General features: G+C 61.9%; 1 protein-coding gene across 1 annotated transcript; it reads left to right on the top strand.

Annotated features, from left to right (window-relative positions):
- Positions 1-47: 47 nt before the first annotated feature.
- Positions 48-10,714, top strand: POLR1H (RNA polymerase I subunit H). The gene is made up of 5 exons (XM_090129278.1): positions 48-205; positions 4,327-4,467; positions 5,270-5,370; positions 8,805-8,914; positions 10,559-10,714. The coding sequence occupies exons 1-5, from the start codon at positions 97-99 to the stop codon at positions 10,581-10,583; spliced, it is 486 nt and encodes a 161-aa protein (XP_089985404.1). The 5' UTR covers positions 48-96; the 3' UTR covers positions 10,584-10,714.
- The last annotated feature ends 157 nt before the right edge of the window (positions 10,715-10,871 follow it).

Below are 10,871 nucleotides of genomic sequence, written 5' to 3'. Positions count from 1 at the left end.
TGCCCCGCCCCCAAACCCGGAAGCCACGCCTTCTATTTAGGAAGGCCACGCCCTCAAAGCCAAAGCCACGCCGCCACAAGGGTAAAGAATGGGGGCATGGAAAGGCCGGAAGTGATGGACCGGAAGTGTTTGGGTGTACTTCCGGAAGGGGCGTGGCGACCGCTCTGGTCGTTGGATTCGTGTGCTCTGGGAGGTCCGGCACGTGGTGGGTTATGGGGTGATTATAGGGTGATTATGGGGTTACGGTATTATGGGATGTTATGGGGGGTCTGTGGGGTTATGGGGTCTGTGGGTTTCTATGGGGTTATGGGGAGTCTGTAGGGTTATGGGATTATGGGGGGGCTGTGGGGATTTGTGGGGTTATGGGGGTCTGTAGGGTTATGGGGTCTGTGGGTTTCTATGGGGTTATGGGATCTGTAGGATTTTGGGGTCTGTGGGTTTCTATGGGGTTATGGGATCTGTAGGGTTATGGGGTCTGTGGGTTTCTATGGGGTGTGGGATTATGGGATGGCTGTGGGGTTTTGAGGGGTTTGTTGCGTTATGGGGGTCTGTGGGGTGATAGGAGGCTGTGGGGTTATGGGGGGGTTATGGGGTCTGTGGGTTCTGTGGGGTTATGGGGGGAGTATGGGGGGGTTATGGGGTCTGTGGGGTTGTGGGGGGGTTATGGGGGGGTTATGGGGTCTGTGGGTTCTGTGGGGTTATGGGGGGGTTATGGGATCTGTGGGGTTATGGGTTTATGGGGGGTTATGGGGTCTGTGGGGTTATGGGGGATTTATGGGGGGGGTTATGGGGTCTGTGGGTTCTATGGGGTTCTGGGATCTGTGGGGTTATGGGGGGTTATGAGGTCTGTGGATTCTGTGGGATTGGGGGGGGGTTATGGGGGGGGTTATGGGATCTGTGGTGTTGTGGGGGGGTTATGGGGGGGGTTATGGGATCTGTGGGGTTGTGGGGGGGTTATGGGGTCTGTGGGTTCTGTGGGGTTGTGGGGGGGTTATGGGGGGGTTATGGGGTCTGTGGGGTTATGGGGGATTTATGGGGGGGGTTATGGGATCTGTGGGGTTGTGGGGGGGTTATGGGGTCTGTGGGGTTATGGGGGGTTATGGGGTCTGTGGGGTTATGGGGGAGTTACAGGGGGGTTATGGGGTATGTGGGTTCTGTGGGGTTGTGGGGGGGGTTATGGGTTCTGTGGGGTTATGGGGTATGTGGGTTCTGTGGGGTTGTGGGGGGGATATGGGGTCTGTGGGGTTGTGGGGGAGTTATGGGGGGGTTATGGGGTCTGTGGGGTTGTGGGGGGGTTATGGGGTCTGCGGGGTTGTGGGTTTATGGGGGGGTTATGGGGGATTTATGGGGGGGTTATGGGGTCTGTGGGGTTATGGGGGATTTATGGGGGGTTATGGGGTCTGTGGGTTCTGTGGGGTTGTGGGGGGGTTATGGGATCTGTGAGGTTGTGGGGGAGTTATGGGGGGGTTATGGGGTCTGTGGGGTTGTGGGGGGGTTATGGGGTCTGTGGGTTCTGTGGGATTGGGGGGGGTTATGGGGTCTGTGGGGTTGTGGGGGGGTTATGGGGTCTGTGGGGTTATGGGGGAGTTACGGGGGGGTTATGGGGTATGTGGGTTCTGTGGGGTTGTGGGGGGGGTTATGGGGTCTGTGGGGTTATGGGGTCTGTGGGTTCTGTGGGGTTGTGGGGGGTTATGGGGTCTGTGGGGTTGTGGGGGGGGTTATGGGGTCTGTGGGGTTATGGGGGTTTATGGGGTCTGTGGGGTTATGGGGTATGTGGGTTCTGTGGGGCTGTGGGGGGGTTATGGGGTCTGTGGGGTTGTGGGGGGGTTATGGGGTCTGCGGGGTTGTGGGTTTATGGGGGGGTTATGGGGGATTTATGGGGGGGTTATGGGGTCTGTGGGGTTATGGGGGATTTATGGGGGGGTTATGGGGTCTGTGGGTTCTGTGGGGTTGTGGGGGGGTTATGGGGTCTGTGGGGTTATGGGGGAGTTATGGGGGGTTATGGGGTCTGTGGAATCTGTGGGGTTGTGGGGGGTTATGGGGTCTGTGGGGTTGTGGGGGGGGTTATGGGGTCTGTGGGGTTATGGGGGAGTTACAGGGGGGTTATGGGGTATGTGGGTTCTGTGGGGCTGTGGGGGGGTTATGGGATCTGTGGGGTTGTGGGGGGGGTTATGGGGTCTGCGGGGTTGTGGGTTTATGGGGGGGTTATGGGGGATTTATGGGGGGGTTATGGGGTCTGTGGGTTCTGTGGGATTGGGGGGGGTTATGGGGTCTGTGGGGTTGTGGGGGGGTTATGGGGTCTGTGGGGTTATGGGGGGAGCTATGGGGGTCTGTGGGGTTTGGGATTTTCCTGTTACCGCCCCACAGCTGCCCCATAGAATCCCCCATAGCTCCGCCCCGTAACTGCCCCATATCTACCCCATAGCACTGCCCCATTTCTGCCCCACAGCACCGCCCCATAACAGCCCCATAACTGCCCCATTTTCACCCCATAGCACCGTCCCATTTCCACCCCACTTCCTCCCCACTTCTGCCCCCTAACGGCCCCACTTCCTCCCCATTTCCACCCCATAACGGCCCCGTTTCCGCCCCATTTCCTCCCAACTTCCACCCCATAACGGCCCAATTTTGGCCCCACTTCCACCCCATTTCCACCCCCTAACAGCCCCACTTCCTCCCCACTTCCTCCCCATATCTATCCCACTTCCTCCCCACTTCCTCCCTATATCTACCCCACTTCCTCCCCACTTTCTCCCCATAACAGCCCCACTTCCTCCCCACTTCCACCCCCTAACAGCCCTACCTCCTCCCCACTTCCGCCCCCTAACGGCCCCACTTCCTCCCCACTTCCACCCCATAACGGCCCCACTTCCTCCCCACTTCCTCCCCATTTCTGCCCCATAATAGCCCCCCTTCCTGCTCCCTTCCTCCCCACTTCTGCCCCCTAACGGCCCCACTTCCGCCCCACTTCCTCCCCGCTTCCGCCCCCTAACGGCCCCCCTTCCTCCTCCCTTCCTCCCCACTTCCACCCCATAATGGCCCCACTTCCGCCAACTTCCGCCCCACTTCCTCCCCACTTCCGCCCCATAATGGCCCCACTTCCTCCCCACTTCCTTCCCATTTCTGCCCCACTTCCTCCCTATTTCCGCCCCATAACGGCCCCACTTCCTCCCCACTTTCTCCCCATAACAGCCGCCCTTCCTCCCCGCTTCCTCCCCGCTTCCGCCCCACTTCCTCCCCACTTCCACCCCATTTCTGCCCCATAACGGCCCAATTTCCGCCCCCCTTCCTCCCCACTTCCACCCCATAACGGCCCCACTTCCTCCCCACTTCCACCCCACTTCCTCCCCATTTCTGCCCCATAACGGCCCAATTTCCGCCCCCTTCCTCCCCCCTTGTTCCCCACTTCCTCCCCATAACGGCCCCACTTCCTCCCCACTTGCGCCAACTTCCGCCCCACTTCCTCCCCATAACAACCCCATTTCTGCCCCACATCCTCCCCATTTCCACCCCATAACGGCCCAATTTCCGCCCCCCTTCCGCCCCCTAACGGCCCCACTTCCGCCAACTTCCGCCCCACTTCCTCCCCACTTCCTCCCCATAACAGCCCCATTTCTGCCCCACTTCCTCCCCATTTCCGCCCCATAACAGCCCCCCTTCCTCCCTCCTTCCTCCCCACTTCCTCCCCATAACAGCCCCACTTCCTCCCCATTTCCTCCCCATTTCCTCCCCACTTCCACCCCATAACGGCCCCACTTCCTCCCCACTTCCTCCCTATTTCCGCCCCATAACGGCCCCACTTCCTCCCCACTTTCTCCCCATAACAGCCCCACTTCCGCCAACTTCCGCCCCGCTTCCTCCCCACTTTCTCCCCATAACGGCCCCACTTCCTCCTCACTTCTGCCCCATAACGGCCCCCCTTCCTCCCCACTTTCTCCCCACTTCCGCCAACTTCCGCCCCACTTCCTTCCCGCTTCCTCCCCACTTTCTCCCCATAACAGCCCCCCTTCCTCCCCACTTCCACCCCATAACGGCCCCACTTCCGCCCCACTTCCGCCCCACTTCCACCCCACTTCCTCCCCATTTCTGCCCCATAACAGCCCAATTTCTGCCCCACTTCTGCCCCACTTCCTCCCCACTTCCACCCCATAACGGCCCCACTTCCTCCCCACTTCCTCCCCACTTCCTCCCCACTTCCACCCCACTTCCACCCCACTTCCTCCCCATTTCTGCCCCATAACGGCCCAATTTCCGCCCCCTTCCTCCCCCCTTGTTCCCCACTTCCTCCCCACTTCCGCCCCACTTCCTCCCCACTTCCTCCCGCAGCCGCCATGTCGCCGCCGCCCCCGTCGCGTTTCTCAGCAGCGGCGGATTTCTGCCCGGACTGCGGCTCAGTGCTGCCCCCCGTCGGCCCCACAGCGACGGCGCCGCGCTGCCCGCTCTGCGGCTTCACCGCCCCCTGCCATGGTGAGGGGGGCCGCCCCATGGCTGCCCCATAGCTGCCCCATAGCCGCCCCATGGCTGCCCCATAGCTGCCCCATAGCCGCCCCATGGCTGCCCCATAGCTGCCCCATAGCCGCCCCATAGCCGCCCCATGGCTGCCCCATAGCCGCCCCATAGCCGCCCCATAGCCGCCCCATGGCTGCCCCATAGCTGCCCCATGGCTGCCCCATAGCCGCCCCATAGCTGCCCCATAGCCGCCCCATGGCTGCCCCATAGCCGCCCCATAGCTGCCCCATAGCCGCCCCATAGCTGCCCCATAGATACCCCATAGCTGCCACATAAATTTCTTATAGCTGCCCCATAGCGGCCCCATAGATATTGCATAGTTGCCCCATAGATACCACATAGCTGCCCCATAGCTGCCCCATAGCCGCCCCCTGGCTGCCCCATAGCCGCCCCCTGGCTGCCCCATAGCCGCCCCATGGCTGCCCCATAGATGTGTTATAGCCGCCCCATAGTTGCCCCATAGCCGCCCCATGGCTGCCCCATAGATGTCTTATAGCCGCCCCATAGTTGCCCCATAGTTGCCCCATGGCTGCCCCATAGCCGCCCCATGGCTGCCCCATAGATGTTTCGTAGCTGCCCCATAGCTGCCCCATAGCTGCCCCATAGATACCCCATGGCCACCCCATAGCCGCCCCATAGATGTCTCATAGCTTCCTGCCCCATAGCCGCCCCATAGCGCTGCCCCACAGCTCACCCCACAACACCGCCCCATAGCTGCCCCATAGCTGCCCCACAGCTCACCCCACAACTCGCCCCACAGGTCTGGAGGGCAGAATGGTGCGCACCGTGCTGGAGCTGAACCCCCTGCGGGCACTTATGGGGCGGGGGGCGGCCACGGCCCCACAGCTTGTGGGGCCTCTGGTGAGTGCGGCCCCATAAGTGGGGCTGGGCCCCATAAGTGGGACTCTGCCCCATAAGTGGGACTGGGACGCATAAGTGGGATCCCACGGCCCCATAAGTGGGACTGTGCCCCATAAGTGGGATCCCACAGCCCCATAGATGGGATTCTGCCCCATAAGTGGGATCCCACAGCCCCATAAGTGGGTCTGGGCCCCATAAGTGAGATCCCATAACCCCATAAGTGGGACTGCGCCCCATAAGTGGGATCCCACCGCCCCATAAGTGGGACTGTGCCCCATAAGTGGGATCCCACGGCCCCATAAGTGGGACTGCGCCCCATAAGTGGGATCCCACGGCCCCATAAGTGGGATCCCACAGCCCCATAAGTGGGACTGTGCCCCATAAGTGGGTCTGGGCCCCATAAGTGAGATCCCATAACCCCATAAGTGGGACTGTGCCCCATAAGTGAGATCCCATAACCCCATACGTGGGATTGTGCCCCATAAGTGGGATCCCACAGCCCCATAAGTGGGACTGCGCCCCATAAGTGGGATCCCACAGCCCCATAAGTGGGACTCTGCCCCATACGTGGAATCCCACAGCTCTATAGATGGGATTGGGCCCCATAAGTGGGATCCCACAGCCCCATAAGTGGGACTGTGCCCCATAAGTGGGATCCCACGGCCCCATAGATAGGATTGGGCCCCATAAGTGGGATCCCACGGCCCCATAAGTGGGACTGCGCCCCATAAGTGGGATCCCATGGCCCCATAAGTGGGTCTGGGCCCCATAAGTGAGATCCCATGGCCCCATAAGTGGGTCTGGGCCCCATAAGTGAGATCCCATAACCCCATAAGTGGGACTGCGCCCCATAAGTGGGACTGTGCCCCATAAGTGGGACTCTGCCCCATAAGTGAGATCCCATAACCCCATAAGTGGGATCCCACGGCCCCATAAGTGGGACTGTGCCCCATAAGTGGGACTGTGCCCCATAAGTGGGATCCCACAGCCCCATAAGTGGGATTCTGCCCCATAAGTGCGGCTGTGCCCCATAAGTGGGATCCCACAGCCCCATAAGTGGGACTGTGCCCCATAAGTGGGATCCCACGGCCCCATAGATAGGATTGGGCCCCATAAGTGGGATCCCACGGCCCCATAAGTGGGACTGCGCCCCATAAGTGGGATCCCATGGCCCCATAAGTGGGTCTGGGCCCCATAAGTGAGATCCCATAACCCCATAAGTGGGACTGCGCCCCATAAGTGGGACTGTGCCCCATAAGTGGGACTGTGCCCCATAAGTGAGATCCCATAACCCCATAAGTGGGATCCCACGGCCCCATAAGTGGGTCTGGGCCCCATAAGTGGGATCCCATGGCCCCATAAGTGGGTCTGGGCCCCATAAGTGAGATCCCATAACCCCATAAGTGGGACTGCGCCCCATAAGTGCGGCTGTGCCCCATAAGTGGGATCCCATGGCCCCATAAGTGGGACTGTGCCCCATAAGTGGGATCCCACGGCCCCATAAGTGGGACTGCGCCCCATAAGTGGGATCCCACGGCCCCATAGATGGGAAGTGGTTATGAGGTCAGTGCTATGGGGTCAGTTGGTTGTGGGGTCTGCTGGTTATGGGGTCAGTGCTATGGGGTCAGTTGTTTATGGGGTGAGTTGCTATGGGGTGAGTTGCTATGGGGTGAGTTGCTATGGGGTGGGTTGTTTACGGGGTCTGCTGGTTATGGGGTCAGTGCTATGGGGTGGGTTGGTTATGGGGTCAGCTGTTAATGGGGTGGGTTGTTTATGGGGTCAGTTGGCTATGGGGTGGGTTGTTTATGGGGTCAGCTGTTAATGAGGTGAGTTGGTTATGGGTTCGGTGCTATGGGGTGGGTTGTTTATGGGGTCAGTGCTATGGGGTGGGTTGTTTATGGGGTCAGCTGTTAATGGGGTGGGTTGTTTATGGGGTCAGTGCTATGGGGTCAGTTGTTTATGGGGTCAGTGCTATGGGGTGGGTTGTTTATGGGGTCAGCTGTTAATGGGGTGGGTTGTTTATGGGGTCAGTGCTATGGGGTCAGTTGTTTATGGGGTCAGTGCTATGGGGTGGGTTGTTTATGGGGTCAGCTGTTAATGGGGTGGGTTGTTTACGGGGTCAGTTGGCTATGGGGTCAGTTGCTATGGGGTCAGTTGGCTATGGGGTGGGTTGTTTATGGGGTCAGCTGTTAATGGGGTCAGTTGGCTATGGGGTGGGTTGTTTATGGGGTGGGCTGGTTATGGGGCTGGCTTTTTATGGGGTCAGTGCTATGGGGTGAGTTGTTTATGGGGTCGGCTGGTTATGGGGTCAGTGCTATGGGGTGGGCTGGTTATGGGGCCGGCTGTTTATGGGGCCGGCTGTTTATGGGGTCAGTGCTATGGGGTGGGTTGTTTATGGGGCCGGCTGTTTATGGGGCCGGCTGTTTATGGGGTCTGCTGTTTATGGGGTCAGTTGCTATGGGGTGGGTTGGTTACGGGGTCAGGTGTTAATGGGGTGGGCTGGTTATGGGGCCGGCTGGTTATGGGGCCGGCTGTTAATGGGGCCGGCTGGTTATGGGGCCGGCTGGTTATGGGGTCAGTGCTATGGGGCCGGCTGGTTATGGGGCTGGCTGGTTATGGGGCCGGCTGGTTATGGGGCCGGCTGTTTATGGGGCTGGCTGGTTATGGGGTCAGTGCTATGGGGCCGGCTGTTTATGGGGCCGGCTGTTTATGGGGCCGGCTGTTAATGGGGTCAGCTGTTTATGGGGCCGGCTGTTAATGGGGCCGGCTGTTAATGGGGCCGGCTGGTTATGGGGTGGGCTGGTTATGGGGCCGGCTGGTTATGGGGTCAGTGCTATGGGGTGGGCTGTTTATGGGGCCGGCTGGTTATGGGGCCGGCTGTTTATGGGGCCAGCTGTTTATGGGGTCAGTGCTATGGGGCCGGCTGTTAATGGGGCCGGCTGGTTATGGGGCCGGCTGTTTATGGGGCCAGCTGTTTATGGGGTCAGTGCTATGGGGCCGGCTGTTAATGGGGCCGGCTGTTTATGGGGCCAGCTGTTTATGGGGTCAGTGCTATGGGGCCGGCTGTTTATGGGGTCAGGTGTTTATGGGGCCAGCTGTTTATGGGGCCAGCTGTTTATGGGGTCAGTGCTATGGGGCCGGCTGTTAATGGGGCTGGCTGTTAATGGGGCCGGCTGGTTATGGGGCCGGCTGTTTATGGGGTCAGTGCTATGGGGCCGGCTGTTAATGGGGCCGGCTGGTTATGGGGCCGGCTGTTAATGGGGCCGGCTGTTTATGGGGCCGGCTGTTTATGGGGTCACTGCTATGGGGTGGGTTGTTTATGGGGCCGGCTGTTTATGGGGTCAGTGCTATGGGGTGGGTTGTTTATGGGGCCGGCTGTTTATGGGGTCACTGCTATGGGGCCGGCTGTTTATGGGGCCGGCTGTGGGGCGCAGGTGGAGCGGCGCTGCGGGCGCTGCGGGTTCGGGGCCATGCGGTACCACGTGGGGCAGACGCGCAGCGCCGACGAGGGGCAGAGCGTCTTCTACTGCTGCCCCCAATGCAGGTGCGCACCATGGGGGGCGGGACCCACAAGTGGGGGGGGGACCCATAGGGTGCGGGGCGGGAGCCCTAAGTGGGGGGCGGGACCCATAGGGTGGGGGGGGGAAGGTCAAGGGGGGGGTGGGACCCACAAGTGGGGGGTGGGAGGTCTGGGTGGGGGGTGGGAGCCCTAAGTGGGGGATGGGCCCTAAGGGGGGGGTGGGACCCACAGGGTGGGGGGGGAGCCCTAAGTGGGGGGTGGGACCCACAAGTGGGGGGTGGGAGGTCTGGGGTGCGGGGTGGGAGGTCTGGGGGGGGGTGGGACCCACAAGTGGGGGGCGGGACCCACAGGGTGGGGGGTGGGAGGTCTGGGGGGGGGTGGGAGCCCAAAGTGGGGGGTGGGAGGTCTGGGTGGGGGGTGGGAGCCCTAAGTGGGGGGTGGGACCCACAAGTGGGGGGTGGGACCCACAGGGTGGGGGGGGGAGCCCTAAGTGGGGGCGTGGGAGCCCCAAGTTATGGGGTGGGAGGTCTGGGGTGTGGGGTGGGATCCCAAAGTTGTGGGGGGGGAGGTCTGGGGTGGGGGGTGGGACCCACAGGGTGGGGGGGGGAAGGTCAAGGGGGGGTGGGACCCCAAAGTGGGGTGGGACCCACAGGGTGGGGGGGGGAGCCCTAAGTGGGGGTAGGACCCACAAGTGGGGGGTGGGACCCACAAGTGGGGGGTGGGACCCACAGGGTGGGGGGTGGGAGGTCTGGGGGGGGGGGTGGGACCCACAAGTGGGGGGTGGGAGGTCTGGGGTGGGGCGTGGGACCCCTAAGTGGGAGGTGGGACCCACAGGGTGGGGGGTGGGACCCCAAAGTGGGGGGCGGGACCCACAGGGTGGGGGGTGGGAGCCCTAAATGGGGGCTGGGAGGTCTGGGGTGGGGGGGGGGACCCCAAAGTGGGGGGTGGGACCCACAAGTTGTGGGGTGGGAGCCCTAAGTGGGGGTGGGAGGTCTGGGGTGTGGGGTGGGAGGTCTGGGGTTATGGGGTGGGGGTGGGACCCACAGGTTGTGGGGTGGGACCCACAGGGTGGGGGGGGGAACCCTAAGTGCGGGGTGGGACCCACAAGTGGGGGGTGGGACCCACAGGGTGGGGGGTGGGAGGTCTGGGGGGGGGGTGGGACCCCTAAGTGGGGGGTGGGACCCACAAGTGGGGGGTGGGAGGTCTGGGGGGGGGGGGGTGAGACCCCAAAGTGGGGGGTGGGACCCACAGGTTGTGGGGTGGGAGCCCTAAGTGGGGGGTGGGACCCCAAAGTGGGGGGTGGGACCCACAGGGTGGGGGGCTGGGAGCCCAAAGTTGTGGGGTGGGAGGTCTGGGTGGGGGTGGGACCCCAAAGTGGGGGGTGGGACCCCAAAGTTGTGGGGTGGGACCCCAAAATGTGGGGCGGGACCCCCTGCTATGGAGCCAGCCCCACAAGTTATGGGGCAGCCCCCACCCCCAGCCCCACAAGTTATGGGGCAGCTCCATCCCTCCAGCCCCACAAGTTATGGGGCAGCCCCCCTCCCAGCCCCACAAGTTATGGGGCAGCCCCCACCCCTCCAGCCCCACAAGTTATGGGGCAGCCCCACCCCTCCCAGCCCCACAAGTTATGGGGCAGCCCCCCCCCATCTGCCCCTTTTCTCCCCACAGGTTCCAGGAGAAGGAGGATTCGTGACCGCCTGCGCTCCGTTAATTAACCACGCTCTGTTAATTAATCACGCTCCGTTAATTAACCGCCGCGACGTTAATTACCCCCCTCGTTACCCTCACAGTGTTAATTACAGCTCGTTACTGCTGCGCCTTTAATTGCTGTGCCTTTAATTATCCCCTCCCCTCATTGACCCCCCGTGGCGTTAATTACCCCCCCCCCCTCGTTACCCCCGTGGTGTTAATTATCCCTGATTGCGCCCCATAAACCCAGCAGGCCTCACAGCGCCCCATAACCCCATAACCGCCCCGTAAC

This window comes from Phasianus colchicus, chromosome 35 (assembly GCF_987193195.1).
Source record: "Phasianus colchicus chromosome 35, bPhaCol1.hap1.1, whole genome shotgun sequence".
NCBI lineage: Eukaryota > Metazoa > Chordata > Aves > Galliformes > Phasianidae > Phasianus > Phasianus colchicus.
The sequence above is the reverse complement of the archived record's forward strand: the minus strand, read 5'-3'. Positions and strand labels throughout refer to the sequence as shown.